Genomic DNA, 23097 nt, shown 5'->3' with positions numbered 1-23097 from the left:
GTCTTTAAATAAATAAATAAATGAATAAACTACAGGGTTTTATATAGACATAAGAGTAGGCCTAGGTAGCCTGAGGTCTTAAAAAGTACATAGAAATCATGAACACTACTGTTTCTAAAACAGCTTGTAAAATATGTGCAAGTAATGGATCATCAAAACTACAACTAAAAGATTTAACTTCAAAATCTAGTCAAGGATTATCTACACAACTTTGCCATGGAGAATTACACTTGAGACACTAGAAGGTAATTGAAGCTGGTTGTACGCCTAGCTGATAGCCGTCTGGCAAATTAATTAGCTTGTTCATGAGTGACCGTGCCCATCGCTAAACGTAGTACAGTTGCGAATATTGCTGAAGAAGTTGTAGTAGAAGAATTATCACCTTATAAAGAGTTGTTTATGACAGTTGTACCTGAACAAGACCTTGTAGCTGCTACATCTTGTTTTTGTGTTTTTTCCCACTGCCAATCTTGTTATGGATGAATTCTAATGCCAAAGTGACAAAGTCAGTTGCCAAAGTGACAAAGTCAGTTGCCAAAGTGACGAATTCATTTGCCAAAGTGATGAATTCTATTGCCAAAGCAATGAATTCAATAGCCAAAACCTGCGTAATAGAGTGGAAAAAGATGGCCAAGGACAATTATAATGAACTTCTTGGTTAGTGTTTGGCTTCTATTTGTATAACACATTATAGGCATCAGTCTAGTTTATGCATCTCAGTTGTACCTAATTAGATATACTATTACTCTGTAAATGTGATCGGGCCTGTGAAAATAGGGCATGTGGGCACAAACTACACTCCATCACATAACAGGTGTTACCTCAGTACCAGGATAGACTATTTACATCCTGTAATTTGTATTATAAAGCCAATTAAATTGTGAACAAGCTAGAAATTGCTTGGCCATATAATAATTGAACAAAAAAGTTATGAATCAAGAAAATTTGAAAATGTAGACAAATTTTATGTGCCAACATGCCCTATTTTTGCAGGGCTGGTCACAAATTAAAGTTGAGGGGAATAGCTGCAGTACATACATACACGCGTATCATACAGTACGGTAGTACTGTATATATAGTAGGGATCATGGAGATCTGGGCTTTCTTGCCCCAAAACTATCACCCAAATACTAGCCTCACTTTACCTCACAATGGCTTGATGAAAATAACCAAGCCCATAAATGCCTATAGCTTTATAGTTCTATAAAAGTGTTCAATATAAAGCTGCTAGGTAATCAAATTTAGTTTACTACAGTTTGTTCCAGTTGTGTCTACTGAGTCTACTCCCAGTTCACCATTACAGGTGTCTAACCTATGTTTCCCATGAATTTCCCTCCTGCACTTTCACAGAGTTATATAAGATTGTTAGAATGCAAAGTTATATAAGTGATGTCTATGAAAACATTGCAAACTTAGCAGTATCAGCCAAGAAGCTGCTTTCATGTGAGTATAAATCTGTCTTGGCCATCACATTTAATTTTGTAATGCTTTAATAAATCCTGGCTTTGCTGCACCCTTAAGCTTATTTCAGTGCAGCTTGTTTGATATAAATTAATCCTTAATGTCGCTTAGCTAATTAATGAATGTTTATACAAAATGGTTTTAAGGATGCCATAAAAACTTTATTCATTGGGCTACTAGGCTAAGGCTAAATAACCATTGTAAGAGCAGAGGTTTACTTGTTATAAAGCAATGAAGAATGACAATTATTAATACCATACTTTGTGGGCCATTTCACAATTAAGATTTGAATAAACATTCAAGTATCCAATTGAAACATCCAGTAGAGAGTTCAGCCACAAACAAGTCAACCTGTAGAGAGTTCAGCCACAAACAAGTCAACCTGTAGAGAGTTCAGCCACAAACAAGTCAACCTGTACAGAGTTCAGCTACAAGCAAGTAGAGAGTTCAGCTACAAACAAGTCACCTTGTATATATAGAGTTCAGCTACATTGGAGTTCATATTTCTATTTTATGTAAAAAATATCATCCACAAATAAAAAGAATGCTCTGGATCTCTTCCTCCTTTCTGCAGTAAAGAAAAAAGACAGGTAAAAAGGAGCCCCACAGCCAGCCATATAGGCCAGATTTGGAGTATAGAATTACAAAAAGAAGTGATATCTGTACCAAAAACAGCCAAGCTGTAAGGAAAGGGTGCAGCCCCCAAAAAGCCATGGTGAAAAAATATGTGAAATCCAAGGTGACAGCCAATAAATGGCTGTGATGAAAGGTTAATGTCAAATAATTTAATTGTGACAATTTAGATGAATTTGGTGCTGAATCCTAGTAAAACTTGGAGAAGGCAACACAAATTCACATAAATTGTCATAACCATTAGGCCACTCCTAGAAAATTCATTGTTTCCCATTTCCCACCCACATGCCGCATTGTCATTCATTATTGCTGGCAACTGAACATTTTATTCCTGTGATTGCATAGCAGTAACTAGTTTAGCATTCAAAAAGCTATCTTTTCATCGTTCAGGTCTTGGTTTAAATATTTCTACTGTATTCTTACCTGTAAGGTAGTTATGAATTTTGAAAATTAGTGGAAATATTTATAATGAATAAACTGCCCGCCCGCATGTATTTTGAGGTCAATGAAATGGGAAACAAGGAATTTTCTTGGAGTGCTAACATCACAGTCATTTCTTGGTGGTCACTTTGGATTTCACATCCCAAGAGAAATGCTCTCATAAAAAAAACCTCAAGAAAAGTGCATAAGCTAGTGCAAGGTTCTTCTTTAAGGTGTTTAAAAACAATAGCAAGTTACACAAGGACAATAATAGTTCTCATATCACTCAACATACCATATTTGTGACCGAATTTTGGAAATCAACCATATGGGCGCATTTGACACTTAAAATATTTAATGACCAAATAACAAGCTTTAAAGTGCAAGCCTACTTGTTAATGAATAAAAGCCATTCTCAATACCTTAAATTACTAGAAAATTCTAGAAATATTTTTATAACTCTCCTCTGCTTATAATAGTAACCTACTAAACATGAAAATTCTAATTATTTCATGCACGCCCATATGGGTGATTTTCCAAAATTTGGTCACATTTATTGAGAACACTCTGAATTGGTTGGATGCAATTGATGAAAATGTCAACACCCTGTACTCAATACTAATTGTGCATGGATCTAGTTACACAGCATTACTTAAAGGTTTAGCACTACTGTTAAGGATCACAGTGCTAACATGCTTCCAGTTTGGCTCACTCATCACAAAAGAGGTTGTGGGAGGCCTATGTTTAAACCTTTATAGCCCATATAGCCTTTAAAATGGTCGTTTTCTATGCACCAAGCTACAGTAAGATTTGTTATATGTGTTCATCATCTACAGTGTGCTGTCATTGTAAGACTTCTAAGTAGCCAACTACCAAACCAATTACCATAATTCTACCAGAAGTCATGCACACATTTGTTAACATAGGACAATCTGGTAGTTATAGGACAACATTGTTTGGAGGTGCACAACCAGGATCAGGGATGGCTCCAGTTTTTTATTGAGGCTTCCAGAAACTATTCAAGCAAGACGGAAATAGCTACACTAATAAGGCTGTCACCCTAGTACAACAGTCAAACATTTATTGATGTCTTTGATAACTGCTGAAATTGCTCTCAAATTCAACTTCAGATGATCTAATTTTCAAAAATTTCTCTTGAGAAGCATGTATGCCCTCAGGCCCCCTAGTTTGACATGTTTTACATGCTAGTGTCCTTCTCACACTAAAGTACACGTGTATGCCAACAATTTTAGCTATAATGCTGATGTTACTAGCCCTGGCATCACAAAATCTCTGGATCGGAAACTAGTGGTGGCGAACCCTCATTGTTGTATGAATACTTGCAAACTTTTCAGAGCTGTAAGATTGTTATGACACCTCATGAAAACTATTACAGTTAAAGGAAGCCATTGCATTAGAAATGAAGGCCATGTAAGCAGCATAGTGAATTTTCAGGCAAGTAAACTGTACTCTGTGGTGGTTAGTTCGTGACAGTTCAAAGTAAGGGTCAAGTAAGTTTTTGAAGATGTTGTGAACAGCTTTCCTTATAAGCTGCATGCATGGGTGTTTTGATGACCAAAGGCATCATGGGCTTTGTAGGCTAACAGAAATGGAATATCCCTTGAAATGGGTGTATCTCACTCCTATGTATGTAAAAATGAACTGCAGACTCAAGGCTGTACCATAGAACATGATAGACAAACTATAAAACAGTTCACAGGATGGTTCATTGCAGTGTTTGTGGTATATAGCAGTTTGTTTGAGTTACACTTCCTTAGCAATGAAAATGAAAGTAAAAAATTTTCAGATAATCAGTAAATATAGAGCACATTAAATTACAATTAACTAATCAATTGATGCGGTATACATTGAGCAAATCAAGTCACACGGTAGTGTGTCGTGCGGCCCAAGAAGCCGGTGTGCCACCCGTGAGTATATTAACAGGAAGAAAGAAAATGCAATTTTCACACCTATGTAGTTCTATGATCCCTTATCCGATTGGAACCAAAGTTGCCAGAGAGGTGCCGGCCAGCAAGGGGAGTCTACACACCAAATTTGAAGAAAATCGCTCCAGCCATTTCCGAGATACGAGCAAACAAAATTTCGTTCTAATTTCTTCGTTTTTTTTTTTCTACTTCTTCATTTCGCAAAATCCGCCATAAAACACGAATGCGAGCTCGGATCGCGCACTTAAAGGGCTCATTAAGGCGGATCTCTGTACCAACTTTGGTAAGAATCCGATGACCATTCACTGTGGCAAAATTACGCGATCGATTTTTATGAATAAAAATACTATTAGTTTTCGTGTCTATCACGCAAACCGCTTAGAGCAATGAGCTGAAAATCATTATGTAGCTGGAATAATCATCATAGAAAGTCCTTGCAGTAGTACAGAAGAATTGGATTACAAACCACTGAGTTATGATTCGAAAGGCAACTACGTGTAGCAAATGCGAGATCGAGATACTCTAATAGAACAGTCACCCTAATAAAGCATTCAGCTGCATTTATAATTTACTCAATTATATTACATTGCAAGTTATTCTGTAGGGAATTCAGCTACAAACAAGTCACCCTGTAGTCAGATCAGCCAGAAGAAGGTACCTAATAGAGAGTTCAGCTACAAAGAAACCATCATGTAGAGAGTTCAGCTCAAACAAATTGCCCTGTAGAGAGATCAGCTAGAAGAAGTTACCTTGTAGAGAGTTCAGTTACAAAGAAACAATCATGCAAAGAGTTCAGCTGCAAACAAATCACCCAGTAGAAAGTTCCGCTATGAACAGATCACACTGTAGAGAGTTCGGTTAGAAACAAGTCATCTTGTAGAGAGATCAGCTAGAAGAAGTCACCTTGTAGAGAGTTCAGCTACAAAGAAACCACCATGTAACAGAGTTCAGCTGCAGAAAAATAACCTGTAGAGAGTTCAGCTAGGAACAAGTCACCCTGTACAGAAATCAGCTAGAAACAAGTCACCCTGTAGAGAATTCAGCTACAAACAAATCACCCTGTAGAAAGATCAGCTAGAAGAAGTTACCTTGTAGAGAGTTCAACTACAAACAAATCACCCTGTAGAGAGTTCAGCTAGAAACAAGTCTCCCTGTAGAGAGATCAGCTAGAAACAAGTCACCCTGTAGAGAGTTCAGCTAGAAGAAGTTACATTGTAGATAGTTCAGCTACAAAGAAACTACCATGTAGAGAGTTCAGCTGCAAACAAATCGTCCTGTAGAAAATTCAGCTACAAACAAACCACCCTGTAGAGAGTTCAGCTACAAACAAGTCATCCGGTAGAGAGATTGTAGAGTTTTGGGGGAACTGCTGAGCTTATCACGACGGATTCGATTAACAGAGAGAGAACCACGTTATTCTTACGACCGAGCATTTATTAGAATCAACTTACATCATACCATCATGTCATTACAAAACTCACGTGATAATCACAAATACAATATCTATATCTTACAATACACTACATCCCTCCCCACTAAATTAAAAAAAAAGAATTTTGCACAAATTATCACACTTCTTTACATCGGTCCTTACAACTCTAAATCCCCAGTACTAGTTATATTGTCAGTCATTATAAATCTTCCTGCTGAATGAGACGGTCAGGTGGCCTCCTCTGCCTCAGGGGGTACTGGCGGTTAGGAGCCATGTCTTCACTGGTGGATGACAGTTCCCCACTACCACTGGCCTCAGCAATATCATTGCCAGCATCATTGAATACTGAAACATCAGGTAATTCATCAAAACCATTTCTGTCATCAGAGCCACAATCAAACTCATTGTCCACAACTAAGCCATGTCCAGCATTTCTCACTGTGGAAGAGGAGCTATCTAACTCCCTTGGGGTATCCCCCATTACTCTCAGGTGATCAACATGGCGCCTCCAAACCTGGTCTGAACCAACTTGTACCAGGTAAGTTAGAGGTGCCTTCTGCCTTACAATAGTCCCGGGAATCCATCTAGGACCTGAGCGCATGTTCCTTACCATAACTCTTTGCCCCACCATCAAGTCTCTCGGCTTAGCCTTCAAGTCATGCTGCTGTTTCTGTTCTGCCTGCTTTGTGGCCACCTTATCTGCTACTTCCGGGCGTAGTAGATCCATACGTGTATGGATGTCTCAGTTCAAAAATAGCTTGCATGGGGGCACTCCAGTCGTTGAGTGAGGTGAACTCCTGTAAGTTAACAGAAAAGCCATAAGCCGCTGCTCAGCTGTTAAACCCCGATAATCATCAGCTCTTAAGGCTCGCTTAAAAGTTTGTACAAACCTTTCTGCACATCCATTGGAGGAGGGATGGTATGGCACACACTTTATGTGTTTGATGCCATTTGCCTTAAGGAAGTAAGCGAATTCAGTGGAGGTAAACTGCGGCCCATTGTTGGATACTAGTTGGTTGGGTAGCCCATAGGCTGCAAATAGCCTCCTCAAAGCCTTGATTGTAGCACCAGCTGTGGTTGACTTCATCCCTACTACCTCTGGCCACTTGGAGTGGGCATCGACTATGATCAGGTAGCTCTTTCCTCCTATGGGACCAGCAAAGTCGACATGTAGCCTTTGCCAAGGTTTCATGGGCCAAATCCAAGAGTGCATTGGGGCTACAGGTGGTGCATTCCTGTTCTCTTGACACGGAATACATGATTTCACCATTTGCTCAATATCTGCATCTATTCGGGGCCACCAAACATAGCTTCTGGCTATTATCTTCATACGTACTATCCCCATGTGGGTGTGATGAATCTCCTGTAAGACTGTTGTTCGAAATTTCCGTGGTATGATTACCCGAATACCCCACAACACACAGTCATTTTCCACTGAAAGTTCTTCTCTACGGTTCCAATAAGGCAACAATACTGGTGGTACCTTCAAGGGCCATCCTGTCTTTGTATACATAAGCACTTTACTTAGCTCGGGGTCCCTGGCAGTTGCCGTCTTCAACTGAGCCGCCATCAGTGGCAATGTCTCAATTTGTTGTATGTTAAACAGTTTTGGATCTGGCAAGTAGGGCTCGTTACTACTATATGGCACTGGAAGACGGGACAATCCATCAGCATTTGCATGTGCCTTGGTGGGCCTGAAAACAATACGGTAATCATAGCTAGACAACAGCAAAGCCTAACGTTGCAGACGTGCTGCTGCCAACGGTGGAACACTTTTGCTGGGAGCAAGAATGGTGGTTAGAGGTTTATGGTCAGTGAACAATATAAAAGGTCGTCCATAAAGGTAGGCATGAAACTTTTGTACCCCATAAACCAATGAAAGGGCCTCCTTTTCCAATTGCGCATAGTTGCGCTCACTGGTTGTCAACGTTCGAGAGGCATAAGAGATGGGGCGCTCTGATCCATCAGGAAGGATATGGGAAATAACTGCCCCAATCCCATAAGCAGAGGTATCGCCAGCCAACTGTAATGGTAAGCTAGGATCGTAGTGAGCTAAGACAGACATGGATGTCAGCTGGGATTTGGCCTGCTTGAAAGCTTTGTCACATTGACTAGTCCACTTCCAGGATTTCCCTTTCTTTAAAAGCTCATTCAATGGGTACAATTGGCTAGCTAAATTGGGTATAAATTTCCCATAATAATGGAGGAGGCCCAGAAATGATCTTAACTCTGTCTGGTTACGAGGAATTGGGGCCTCTTGCACAGCAGCTACCTTTGTGGGAGACATATGTAACCCCTCAGCATTAATAATGTGCCCTAAGTAGTCTACGGAATCTTGAAAAAATACACACTTACTAGCCTTTAACCTCACACCATACTGGTGTAGATGGGATAGCACTTCTTCTAGGTTACTTAAATGATCCTTAGGCGTCTTCCCCGTCACCAGAATGTCATCTAAGTAGCATAGCACTTGGGGCAAACCCTGTAATATTACATCCATGGTGCGCTGGAATACAGCAGGAGCTGAGGCCACTCCGAACGGTAACCTAGTATAACGGTAAAGTCCCTTATGTGTATTTATAGTCACGTACCTCCTAGAGTCCTGGTCCAATTCCATTTGCTGGTAAGCATGTTTCAGATCCAGCTTAGTAAACTTCTGGCCTCCGGCAAGGGAAGCAAATAGATCCTCTGGTTTAGGTAGGGGGTGTTGATCAACCTCCAATGCAGGGTTAATGGTGACTTTATAGTCTCCACATATACGGATTTCACCATCACCCTTGGGCACCGGTACAATTGGTGCAGCCCACTCACTATGTTCAATCTTTTCAATAATTCCCTCTCTCTCTAGGCGTTGTAGTTCTTGTTCAATGTTTGCCTTGAGGGCATAAGGCACTGGACGAGGACGGTAAAACACTGGCTTGGTATCAGGTTTCAGTTTAAGGTGTGCTGTGAACGTCTTCATTGTTCCTAGCCCTTCAGCAAAAACACCTTTGTACTTCGACTTAAGTAGCTCCACTTGTGCCCAGTCCTTATCAATGGCTACCATCCCAATGGTTTTCCAATCTAATCTAAAGTGTTGGAGCCAATCCCTACCTAAAAGGCTTGGTCCATTTCCATCTACCACCATTAGATCTAGAGTTTGCTGCTGGTCCTTGTACGAGACTTGCACTGTCATTTCTCCTTGCAAAGCCATGGCCTCTCCTGTGTATGTTCGTAGGACAACCGATGGTGGTACTAATGGTACATCTGGGAATAGTTGGTTTTTTACAACACTTGAAATGACAGAAACTGCTGCCCCCCGTGTCCACCTCCATTTGCAGTGGTTTACCATTAATACTCATTTGCACTGTAATGGGATGTGATCCCCTTGCATTGACTTTAAAAATAGGGGGACGAGAATCTGGGGGTGGCTCAGGCGATGATTCAGAATGAGAGTCACTATTAGAAATAGCTTCATCAGCATGTACCCACTTCATGTTACGTGATTTGGTATGACTAGATCTGGTAGAGCGACAAATCTTCCCAATATGCCCTTTCTTTTGACACCTTCGGCACACAGCATCTTTAAGATAGCACTGACTAGGTAAGTGGTTAGTTCGACCACAATGGGAACACGGTTTCATTTGTGGGGTAGCACCACCCCTAGATTGCGATGGGTGAGATTGGATGGCCTGGATACTTGTTCCCTGATCTTGGAACTGTTTAATATCATGTTTAGCCGCCTCCATAGCTTTAGCCATGTCCACTGCCTGGGAGAAAGTCAATTCCACTTGTGTAAGTAACTTTCGCTGGATCTGCTCACTTCTGAGGCCACATACGAAACGGTCCCTAAGGGCATCATCCAAAATTCCGGCAAATTTGCAATGTATCGACAGTTTTCGTAACCCGGCCACAAAGTCCGCAATGCTTTCTTCTGATCCTTGTGTCCTTCGGTGGAAACGAAAACGTTCGGCTATCACTATTTTGCTTGGTTCGAAGTGCTTTTTTAACGTGTCGGTCAAAATCGCCAATTCTTTATCTGCTGGTTTGTCTGGTGCTAAAAGGCCTCGAAGGACTGAATATGTATCACGGCCAATGATACTTAGGAAGACCGCCACTTTCTTCCCATCGGCCACGGCATTCGCAGCGAAGTACAGGTCAACTCTCTCCAGATAAGACGTAATGGATTCTTCATCCGGACGAAATTCACCGATACGGCCGTAAGAAGTCATCCTCGTCGCCAGTGTAGAGTTTTGGGGGAACTGCTGAGCTTATCACGACGGATTCGATTAACAGAGAGAGAACCACGTTATTCTTACGACCGAGCATTTATTAGAATCAACTTACATCATACCATCATGTCATTACAAAACTCACGTGATAATCACAAATACAATATCTATATCTTACAATACACTACAGAGATCAGCTAGAAGGATAACCTTGTAGAGAGGTCAGCTACAAAGAAATTACCCTGCTTCATCTTTTCTTCTTCCTGTGGTAAAGAAAAAATGATAGGTTAAAAAAAGCCCTAAAGCCGGCCATAGGCTGGCTTTGGGGTATACAAATACAAAAAGAAGTGAAATCTAATCCAAAACAGCCAAGCTGTAAAAAAAGTGCGGCCCTCAGACAGGCTATGGTAAAAAAAGATGTGAAATCCAAGGTGGCGGCCAAGAAATGGCTGTGATGGTAGGTTAATGGTAAAAATTTTAATAATGACAATTCAGGTGAATTTTGTGCCAAGACCAAGCGGCACCAAATTCACCTGAATCGTCGTTATTAAAATATTTACATAAAACACGAATGCGTACTCGGATAGGGCTGAAATTTGGCACACTTGAAGGGCTCATTAAGGCGGATCTCAGTACCAACTTTGGTAGGAATCCGATGAACATACACGGAGTTATTACCGATTATGTGCGTAAAATAAGGTCGAAAGTCTGTCACGCCTACAGGGTAAACCCCTTGGAGGAATGAGTTGAAAATTTATATCTAGATGGAGTAACCATCGTAGGAGTGCCTTTTTGTGGTTTGAAAGGAATTGAGATAAAGACCATGGAGATATGACACAAAACCCAACCTGTGTCAAAATTACGCGATCGATTTTTATGAATAAAAAAACTATTAGTTTTCACATCTACCAGGCAAACCGCTTAGAGCAATGAGCTGAAAATCAGTGTGTAGCTGGAATAATCATCATAGAAAGTCCTTGCAGTAGTACAGAGGAATCGGATTACAAACCACTGAGTTATGATTCGAAAGGCAACTACGTGTAGCAAATGCGAGATCGAGATACTAATAGAACAGTCACCCTAATAGAGCATTCAGCTACGTTTATAACTTACTCCAATACAGAATTATATTACATTGCAGGATATTCTGTACGGAATTCAGCTACAAACAGTTAATCTGATAGACAATTCAGCTACATGCAAGTCACCCTGTAGAGAGTTCATCTAGAAACAAGTCACCCTGTATCAGCTAGCCTGAGAAGCCACCTTGTAGAGAGTTCAACTACAAAGAAACCATCATGTAGAGAGTTCAGCTGCAAACAAATCACCCTGTAGAGAACTCAGCTACAAACAAACATGCCCTGTAAAGAGATCAGCTAGAAGAAGTTACCTTGTAGTGAGTTCAGCTACAAAGAAACCACCATGTAGAGAGTTAAGCTGCAAACAAATCACCCAGTAGAAAGTTCAGCTATGAACAGATCACCCTGTTGAGAGTTCAGTTAGAAACAAGTCATCCTGTAGAGAGATCAGCTAGAAGTATCACCTTGTAGAAAGTTTAGCTACAAACAAATCACCTGTAGAGAGCTACAAACAAATCACCCTGTAGAGAGATCAGCTAGAAGAAGTCACCTTGTAGAGAGTTCAGCTATAAAGAAACCACCATGTAGAGAGTTCAGCTGCAAACAAATCCCCTGTAGAGAGTTTAGCTAGAAACAAGTCACCTTTTAGAGAGATCAGCTAGAAACAAGTCACCCTGTAGAGAGTTCAGCTAGAAGAAGTCACATTGTAGAGAGTTCAGCTACAAAGAAACTACCATGTAGAGAGTTCAGCTGCAAACAAATCACCTTGTAGAGAACTCAGCTACAAACAAATCGCCCTGTAGAAAGATCAGCTAGAAGAATTTACCTTGTAGGGAGTTCAGCTACGAACAGATCACCCTGTAGAGAGTTCAGTTACAAAGAAACCACCATGTAGAGAGTTCAGCTGCAAAAAAATCCATCACTCTGTAGAGAGTTCAGCTAGAAGAAGTCACCTTGTAGAGAGTTCAGCTGCAAATAAATCATCCTGTAGAGAGTTCAGCTATGAAAAGATCACCCTGTAGAGAGTTCAGCTAGAAGAAGTCACCTTTTAGAGAGTTCAGCTACAAAGCAACCACCATGTAGAGAGTTTAGCTGTAAACAAATCACCTGTAGAGAGTTCAGCTAGAAACAAATCACCCTGTAGAGAGATCAGCTAGAAACAAGTCATCCTGTAGAGAGTTCAGCTAGAAGAAGTCACATTGTAGAGAGTTCAGCTACAATGAAACTCCTATGTAGAGAGTTCAGCTGCAAACAAATCACCCTGTAGAGAACTCAGCTACAAACAAATATGTCCTGTAAAAGATCAGCTAGAAGAAGTTACCTTGTAGAGAGTTCAGCTACAACGAAACCACCATGTAGAGAGTTCAGCTACAAACAAATCACCTGTAGAGAGTTCAGCTAGAAACAAGTCACCCTGTAGAGAGATCAGCTAGAAACAAGTCACCTGGTAGAGAGTTCAGCTAGAAGAAGTCACATTGTAGAGAGTTCAGCTACAAAGAAACTACCATGTAGAGAGTTCAGCTGCAAACAAATCACCCTGTAGAAAGTTCAGCTATGAACAGACCACCCTGTAGAGAGATCAGCTACAAACAAGTCACCCTGTAGAGAGTTCAGCTAGAAGAAATTACCTTGTAGAGAGTTCAGCTACAAAGAAACCACCATGTAGAGAGTTCAGCTGCAAACAAATCACCCAGTAGAAAGTTCAGCTATGAACAGATCACCCTGTTGAGAGTTCAGTTAGAAACAAGTCATCCTGTAGAGAGATCACCTAGAAGTATCACCTTGTAGAGAGTTCAGCTACAAACAAATCACCTGTAGAGAGCTACAAACAAATCACCCTGTAGAGAGATCAGCTAGAAGAAGTCACCTTGTAGAGAGTTCAGCTATAAAGAAACCACCATGTAGAGAATTCAGGTGCAAACAAACACCCCGTAGAGAACTCAGCTACAAACAAATCGCCCTGTAGAAAGATAAGCTAGAAGAAGTTACCTTGTAGGGATTTCAGCTACAAACAAATCACTCTGTAGAGAGTTCAGCTACAAAGAAATCATCATGTAGAGAGTTCAGCTGCAAACAAATCATCCTGTAGAGAGTTCAGCTATGAAAAGATCACCCTGTAGAGAATTTAGCTAGAAGAAGTCACCTTTTAGAGAGTTCAGCTACAAAGCAACCACCATGTAGAGAGTTCAGCTGCAAACACATCACCCTGTAGAGAATTCAGCTACAAACAAATCGCCCTGTGAGAGACCAGCTAGAAACAAGTTACCCTGTAGACAGATCAGCTAGAAGAAGTTACCTTGTAGAGATTTCAGCTGCAAACAAATCACCCTGTAGAGAATTCAACTACAAACAGATAACCCTGTAGAGAGTTCAGCTATAGTCAAGTCACCCTGTTGAGAGAATCCTGTAAAGAGTTCATCTACGTACAAGCAGATCACCCTGTAGAGAGTTCAGCTACATTTCAAGTCACCCAGTAGAGAGATCAGCTGCACAATATCCTGTGGGGATTAATTGACATGTAATTAATATATGCTCTCTTTTTATATTATGAACTCTTGATATATGCATTATATATATAATTTGTACATTTACTGATAAAATCAGAATGAGTTAAAGTATTTATAAAATCTGCTTCATCCTTTTCTTTTTCCTGTGGTGAAGAAAAATATATAGGTTAAAAAGCCCCAAAGCTGGCCATAGGCTGGCGTATACAAATACAAAAAGAAGTGAAATCTAATCAAAAACAGCCAAGCTGTAAAAAAAGGAGTGCGGCCCTTGAAAAGGCTATAATGAAAAAAGATGTGAAATCCAAGGTGGCGGCCAAGAAATGGCTGTGATGGTAGGTAAATGGTAAAAATTTTAATAATGACAATTCAGGTGAATTTTGTGCCAATTGATCAAGTGCACCAAATTCACCTGAATTGTTGTTATTAAAATTTTTACCATTTACCTACCATCACAGCCATTTCTTGGCCGCCACCTTGGATTTCACATCTTTTTTCACCATAGCCTTTTCAAGGGCCGCACTCCTTTTTTTACAGCTTGGCTGTTTTTGATTAGATTAACATTATTAACTTATATTAAATGTAAATTTTATATATGATAGTTGTAGCAATGGATAATATAACTGGGTATCTGATTTTTAGAAATTTATAACACAACATCAGCTTGTTTCTGTTTTAAAGACTGTTCTACTATGTTCTACTAAACTATCTGGACTGATGCATTTGCTTTATAACTCCACTGCATTTTTTGCAAAATGCATAACTTACAGGTAAAGTGTTATTCCTATAAAACTAACCTGGCATGCGTTTAATTAGAAGCTTCAGTGTTGTGTAGCAACCATATTTATCAGTTTCAGCACGCCACTTCATAGCACTCTTCCAGTAATCAGACTTCAAAATTGCTAAGGCAGCATCTCTAAATGTAAACAATATTTGACATGCAATATGACATTTGAATAATTTGAATTAGTAGTGGTTTGTGCAATAACATCAATTACATTACATTTACACCATAGCCAAGCTGTGAAAAACCTGCAGCCTTCAAAAAGTCAGGGTTAAAATAATGAAATCAAGTGTTGGCCAAGAAATGGCTTTATAATGTCAAATAATGCTGGAATATCATAATAAATTGACATTGTTGCAACTTTTTCTTGACTCACACCTTTGATTTTGCAATGTTTAAACCCTGCATGGTATCTTTCTAGTGTGCCCTATATTCTCACAGCACAGCTGTTTTGGTATAGATAAATCCCATCCAAAAACAGCTTATAGCTGTAAAAAAGTTTGCATCCAAGTAAAGCAGAGTTAACTGCGACAAAAAGTAGTGATATATTAGAATGTGGCCATGTGTGAGGTATGCAAGTTGTGAATATTAATCAGATAGTACAATTCTTAAAGTATTAATTAGAACGAGATGCTGCAGCTAGTTTAAATGTTTGTTTTTGTGCATCTTCAAATATAACACTCAAAAATAAAGCAAAGTGTATAGATTCTCTGATAGCAATAAATAGTTTGAGTTTGGCTGCAAAACTCAAACTATTTATTGCTATCAGAGAATCTGTACACTTTGCTTTATTAAGAATTTGAGTGGTAATTTTGAATATGCACAAACAAAAAGATTTAAAACTAGCAACATCACTTAGTTCTCATTAATACTCTAACAATTGTACTATCTGATTAATATTTACAACCTCACACATGGCTGCACTCTGGTATCACTACTTTTTGTCACAGTTAACTCAGCTTTACTTGGACATGCACTTTTTTACAGCTACAAGCCATTTTTGAATGGAATAATTGTTAGAAGCATACTCTTGATGTTGAAAACAGTGGCAGATCTAGGTTGGTTCCCATGGCTTTGACAGAAACCCCTCTTAAATTTAGACTACAGTGACAGTTAATTGTATAATATTGCTGCATTGACAACTCATCAATACAACTCTAGCGTACATGCAACTGCAGTCAAATAACATCCATTTTAGCTATAAAACCATTAGTAACACTTTACTTTTCATCTTGGACTGCATTAAAATGACTGCAGTCACAAAACAGCTCTAATAAAGCAATCCATGTTAGAGCCTAGTTACAACTTCTGTTAGCTTGTTATGCATTGGATTTATAGCAAAAAGTACTCTAAAATGCATTTGCAGGACCCCTAAAATCTCCATTGGAGACATAGGCATGTCCTCAGATGCTTTGGTATTTTATTCCTTATTTACACATTCTGTATTAATATTCTATGTTAATTCTTAGATCCACCACTGAACAACAGTTAGTATCATTTGTTAAATTTTATTCCTTATTTATACATTCTGTATTAATATTCTGTGTCAACTCTAATCCACCTCTGAACAACGGTTAGTATCATTTGTTAACTTGAACAATTGTGTACTGCACGCACCCTTATACTCTGCCATAATTAGTGTTTAAATTTGAGGCGAACCTAGGGGATGTGCAGAGACCAAGTACACTCCCTCTTAACTTAACTGTGCAATACTTTGCCAAACCAAATATCGGTTCAACAGCAAAGTGGTAAATCTAAAAAGGATATAATAAAATATTTTCATACACAAGATCGAGATATTGAGCAGTAAAATGCTCTAATAGAGCAGTCATCATATAAAACACATAGATTCACGTATTCATGTCAAAAAATTTCTAAGAAGCCTGCATGTGCCCATGACATGGTGCTACAAATTCAGAGTTTAATCTCATACTAAGTATATGTAAGTTAGTGGTTGTCTTTTTGTATACCATAGAGTCGGGTTGTTAAGCGCATGCATCTGTTAAGCGCACATTATTTGTTAAGTGCATACATATTTCTTGTAATTAACCATGGATGATAAGCACACATGGGCAAATGTCAAGATAAAGCAACACACCGCAAGAAACATCAAGAAAAGCTGAGAGTACTGAAAAATTAATGTCTCCTCAAATGCTTACGTCTCCCTTGAGGTCTCCCTTCGCTATGTATACAGCAAATCAGCCATCTGGATAGTGATAATCTTGTTTATCATGAAGGATTTCACCCAGAAATGGAGTCAAATATTCTTACACACTGGCGTGGCGACTATTAACTACTCTAACAATGTGGTGATTCCATGTTACACTCTCCACAATTATTTATTAGGCGCATGCACCTAACAGGTAGTATGATTTTTACACAAAGCTTTCTCAGAAAATTATAAGCGCATGCGCTTAACAACCCGACTTTACGGTACGTAACATTATTACATTGCTACAGCTTGGTATATACATACATATATAGTTTCAGTATTGCAATAATTATTGCTACCATTGTACCAGCTATACATGTGACTGCAGGATGGAACCATAATAGTCATGCAATGAAACAGCATAAAATTGAGTAGTCACTTCATTATGTGGTCAAGTATTCCTGGAGCAAACCAAAAAGTGGGGGGAAGTGAACTGTGACAATGGAAGCTAGATTCACAGTACAGTTTGAAGCATGCAGCATAATGTATAATGGATACCATTCATGGGAACTGGGAGCTTGCCCCCAGGAAAAATTTCACATTGTAGAAGCCCTGAGAATTTTATTAGTAGCTACGCATACTTACAAGAAATATAAAAAGTGACTGTTCTATTAGAGTGATCCACTGCTCTATTAAAGTACGTATCTCAATTGTTTCTTATAAGAATTGTTCAATAAAAGCATCCACTACCTATGTTATACAGGTCTCATTTATTGTAGTGTTATTCTAGTCCTAAGGTACTAAAAGTAATGTAATTAGTCTGTAACACATTAGCTATGCATGGTCTTTCAAATACAATAAAAGACTAAAGTAGGGATTAAATGTTCACTAGTATACCTGCATGTGTAGGTGACCTCCCTTGTTTCCTTACTTTTTGTTCTATGATCCCTAAACAAACTTAAAATTCCTAAATTTTCTATACTTGTTTGTTTACTTTTTTGTAACATTATTATGACTGGTGTATCCGTGTATACTGCATCAAAAGAAAGGATGACACCAGAGTTAATACTTTTGTCTGAACACATGCCCCAGCTATCAATTACTGACTCGAAAGTGAAGTGGCTATTATGCTTCACTTTCACCTATTTCCAACCTGTTATACAGTGTTACAAACGAAGAACAGTATTAAAACCACCTCTGCAATCAATCCAGTCACCACGTAAAAATGGATGATTCCCGTTTACAAATGTAGGGAAACTATGCATCATGCTACTGCGAATCGACACCTTAGGGTAAAAGAAATGGGACGCAAGGGAGCACAAAGGTAAGTCCATGGTGCATGCATTGTATGTACTGTGGTATGCCAAAAGGCACATCTTGGGATGAAGTGATGTTGAATGGTGAAAAAATCAAGCCTGTAGCCTTAACCGTTATCAAGTTATGCTTTTCTTGATTGCATCAGTTAGTCAGTAGAAAATTCCATTGAATATATATATATATTTTTTAATTTGTAAAACTATTGGAAGCATTTAGAGTCATACTGGAGGTACTTTTGGGCTTGGTTATACCTAACCAATACTGCCAAGGCACCAGGATGGTATTATGAAGCTAGTTTTTGGGTGATATTTTTGGCCAGAAAAGCCCAAACGTCAATAATCTCTATAATACAAGTGTTCAACCCACTATGAGTTATTCGCCTTTCTTTTTAATGTGTGGTAGAACAGCTAGAATAATCCTCCTCCTCAGAATGTTCATTGTCTTGCTAGGAACATGGCTGCTGTTTTGGAGAATGCTTATCAATATGTTCGTTCAATGACGGAGTTGAAGCAAAAGCATCAGAATGAGTTGCATGACAGGAAGAGGCATGGAAACCTAGGGATATGTGGTGTGCTTCTGTAGTCCCCAGTGGCTTTTCCTGTAAACTTTATCATCTTTGGACATGGCCTTATAAGATAGTGAAGAAATTATCAGATGCTACATATAATATTCAAAATTGCAGAGGAAGACATCGTTGACTTTTAGTACACTTTAATCACTTATAACCTTGCCCTGAGGATATGAGGTTTGGAGAGATGGTGGATTCCCCTTAAGTACTAAGATCCTTTCAACGACAGAGAAGAGAAGTACCACTGAATATACCATTGTTTCGTATAGATGATGATATTCCTACAACAGAAGATAACAGTGTTCCAGTACATAATAATACACCTGTAGCACTTTATTAGAAGTAGATGATGACAATCCTCAAACACATGATGATAACAATTCAGTAGTTAATGATGAAGGAACATGAGATTTTCAGCTGCAGATGCTGTTGATTAACTCAATTCTCCCAGTCAACCTAGGGCACCTACTAATACTAATGATGATCCAGAACATGTTGAATCAAACCGTTACGCACTTGTACCCATCTCCCCCCATAACATTATAATGATTATGTAATACATGCATATTTTTTTGTGAAGGGGGAAGATGTAGCAGATAGAAATGTAAGAATGTCATGTGTGTATAGCATACTGTAAAAGAAGTGATTGTACAGCATTCTGTCTAGGGACCCGCCGATTATGCTGGCATAATTATGAGCATAATAGGTGCCTGAAAGCATTGAGAATAATGCTAGCATAATAGGTAGAATATTTGTGTAATAGTATGAATTCCTGCTTATCAAAATAGCTATCACAGAAAGATCGATATACTCTAATAGAACAGTCAGTAATTCTAATAGAACATTCACACAGCTGACTGTTCTATTAGAGTATATCGATCTTTTCTGTGATTTGCATTTTGACAGGTAAGTTTGTGCTTCAGCTATCCATAAACTGGAAATTATTAGCAGAGCATGAGAACCGAGGCATAAATAATAGGGCATAATTTGGGCATAATAGGTAAGTATTGGGCATGAATTTAAGCATAATAGGTAAATTTTTGAGCAGTGCAGCATAGCATAATAGGTAAAATTATGAGCATAATCGGCGGGTCCTTAATTCTGTCTCTTGTAAAATTTGTGCTGCAGCTGACATTTTTGAGTAGTGTTGTAGTAATAAAGCTTGGCTTCTACATTAGCTTGTTCTTTCTATCTTACTGGTGTTGTTGAATGAAACGTAAACCCACAATCATAATCTTCCTTGCACAAATCTAAACCTATACAATCACTTGTGATGTCATCATCTATATAAGAAAGCTAACACACAACAGTCATACCTCATTGATGGGAGCACTGCTTATCATGCAATAATCATTTGTGATTTGTGCAGTGTGTTGGCTTCTTTTTGAGTTATGTTGATTATATCTGCAAGGAGGTCTCCAACCAATTTAGAGAACCTCCCTAGAGGTCTTTAACAAGACCTCATTATCTTCCAAAGATTGAAGGACTTTATGCATACCATTTTCTATAGGAAAGTAAAGCACATCCACTTTGCTCGTTGAAAATTAAGCACACTTTTGGATTTGAATCTGAATGGCTTTTTACATTACCATGCATACTTTGAACAAACTTGAAATATCTTATGTACACACATAAAGTGCTAGGTAATGACAAGCCTTATAGTACAGAATACCAAAGCAGTAGTTACACATATTATAGGTATGTACATCATAATTCACCTTTGGTTGTGTAGAATGGCAAATACAAGGCAAGTACATTTGAAGGTAACGTCTGCATTTTCATCTATGTCAGCAGCTTCTATTCTTACATCAGCATAAGTGCGATATCGATCCTTGAGTAAGTGCTCTATTACTCCCACATGACCATTGACACAAGCAGCTATCAATGGAGTAGTCTAGATATAAACAAAATAATTGATATAATGTACACACATTGTACATACTTGCAAAATGTAGCTACAATGATTTCTTTACACATTTCAATTACACATTTGTACTATTTTGTGCATAAGCCAGACATTCAATGGTGACAATACACATATTATTTCATCAGATTTAAATCGGGAACCTCACCATGCTAGACTTAGTCTTAGTGGGGCTTCTTTCTTCTGGAGATATTTTACATTCTTGACCACATATTCTTTGCTAACTCATATAAAGCTGGGTGATATGGTGGTGACTATATCCTTGTAGGCACTCTTTAAATTCTGAGGATATGAACTAAAGTCTGTTACCAGAAACTAGAGTTGCTGGATTAGCATGAGTTGTGAGTACAGTATGTCATTCAAAACAGCCTCAATGGTTTTCTGAACTGTTGTTAAACCATCAAGTTTCATTTCTCACTTCTGGCCACTTACTGAAAGCATTTTTTATTCCATTCTCCAAAACCAATGTATACCCATTCCCATGGTGCATTAGGATATTACCATGGATTGTGTACTACTGGTGATTGTTCACTACTGGTCCAGGCTTGGTTTGCAAGCTTAGAAAGCGTCTCATATATAGGACAGGCCACCACATGTGACTGCTGTAGATGCCAAAGCTTTCATACAGCACACTTCCACATGTCCAACATGCAATTCTTTTAGAAGTTTAGCTCTTAACAGGTTTGAGACAATCAAATGCTTCCCTCAGAGTATATTATTCATCTACAATTATCATTTCAAGTTTCTTCTGCAGGAAGGGTTTAACCTCATCTGGTATTAGCAAGGATCATGAAACATAATTTGAAAGCTTAGACAGGATCCTTGCTGGTATTAGCTGAAATCAATTTAGTTCTGCACAGTACACCAAATAATAATAATAATAATAGTTGTAACAGGGAGCTGGGGTTGCTAATAGACATTGCATGTACCTCATTTCCTTTCTCAGCTGGGTGTATGGCAGTTACCAGATGTGATAAGCAATCTGTACACTGGTTACTTGGGCCTGGAGTGCACACAATCTTGTAGATATAGCGCTTATAATGAGGGTCCATCTTTGCATGCTTGATGCCGAGAGTTGATGTACCCCTCCATATTTACATAAGAGCTGGTGGTACCAAGATATATTGGTTAAACTTCTTCACATCACAAATACTAGCAAGAACTTTCCTTTTGAGCTGTGCATAATTTCATTCTGTTTGGCATAGCATTTGGGATACATATACATAAGCAACCAGCTGCTCGTGACTTGAAGCTTCCAAGCCATAAGTAGAGGCAGTTAATGGGCCTTGTCACTTCATATTGAGCTAGTACTGGGGTATGATTCACAGATACCTTAGCCAGTTAAAAGTATACCTGTGCCAAAAACAGCCCAGCTGTAAAAAAAGCGAGGCCAAGAATGCACAAGTACATGTTCATGGAGTAACCAAAAGACATGATATCAAAATCTGGCCAAGAAAGCATTTACAGTAGTATATAGGCACTTTTGTGCATTCATTTTCTATATGCTTCACATTATCACATCCAGCTAGCTGCACATGTGTGCTTGCAATATAAACAATACTACTGAGATAATAAAAGATATTACACTGCATTGTTACCAACATTAATTTAACTAAAAATTTACAATTAGTTTCTACTTGGCCATCTTTTTATTTTAATATACATGCAGTGCAAAAAGATGGCCAAGTAGAAACTAATTGTAAATTTTTAGTTAAATTAATGTTGGTAACAATGCAGTGTAATATCTTTTATCATCTCAGTAGTATTGTTTATATTGCAAGCACACATGTGCAGCTAGCTGGATGTGATAATGTGAAGCATATAGAAAATGAATGCACAAAAGTGCCTATATACTACTGTAAATGCTTTCTTGGCCAGATTTTGATATCATGTCTTTTGGTTACTCCATGAACATGTACTTGTGCATTCTTGGCCTCGCTTTTTTTTACAGCTGGGCTGTTTTTGGCACAGGATATCATTACTTTTTGTTGATAGAGAACATACAGTTAGGTATTATATTACATAGGAGACACTGCATCAGCAACAGATTAGCTAGCTAAATTAGTAGCAAAAGCTTCCAAGTTCAGTGTTTAGAAGCACTACTAAAAGTGACTTGCTAAGAGAAAATTCATTCAAACTGAAAATAGTATTCAAATTCCTGCAAGGACTCACGTGATACTGTATGTCGCGAGATGTTTCACGTAAATAAGAACCGGCAACTGAAGTCAAGGCTACAGTCTTAACTGTTCTTGCTGAAGCAGTGGGTTGGTGATATAACTAATCTAGTTGAAATCTGTGCATGACAAGTGGAGCCGAATCAGCTGCGAGTTGTTGCTGAATGTATGCCTCGGAATGGACATGAAGCCTGATGGCACTGAATGCATCACACTATTCTCCCAGCAAATTGCCGGGTAAGTTCGTGTATAGCTAAGTCATTGTAAATGGCTATATAACTACCGTTGTAATTTTAGACAGGAATTTCCCATGCCATAGTGATTATATACTAAGCTAGTGTAGGCCAGAGCCTCGTAGCTGGCTTGTTCTAGCTGTGTGGGTTAGACCGCGAACAAGTTGAGCTGAACCCTGAGAAAACAGCTAAAAATGAAAGAGGATATTTTCTCAACGTTTCAACCAACCAAGATGGTTAGTGATGACAACAAAGATGT

At 38.8% G+C, this 23097-nt stretch overlaps 1 protein-coding gene across 1 annotated transcript in view; it reads right to left on the bottom strand.

The window, feature by feature from the left end:
- Positions 1-23097, bottom strand: part of LOC136242475 (transient receptor potential cation channel subfamily A member 1 homolog) — a gene marked incomplete at its 5' end in the record, with an annotated part of 157819 nt that overhangs the window by 54405 nt on the left and 80317 nt on the right. The window contains 2 exon segments of the mRNA XM_066033906.1: positions 14484-14602; positions 20226-20401. Coding sequence (XP_065889978.1) covers positions 14484-14602; positions 20226-20401 — 295 coding nt within the window.

Source organism: Dysidea avara, chromosome 13 (genome assembly GCF_963678975.1).
Source record: "Dysidea avara chromosome 13, odDysAvar1.4, whole genome shotgun sequence".
In the NCBI taxonomy this organism is placed as follows: Eukaryota; Metazoa; Porifera; class Demospongiae; order Dictyoceratida; family Dysideidae; genus Dysidea; species Dysidea avara.
Note: the sequence above shows the minus strand (reverse complement) of the source record. Positions and strands in the feature narration are given on the sequence as shown.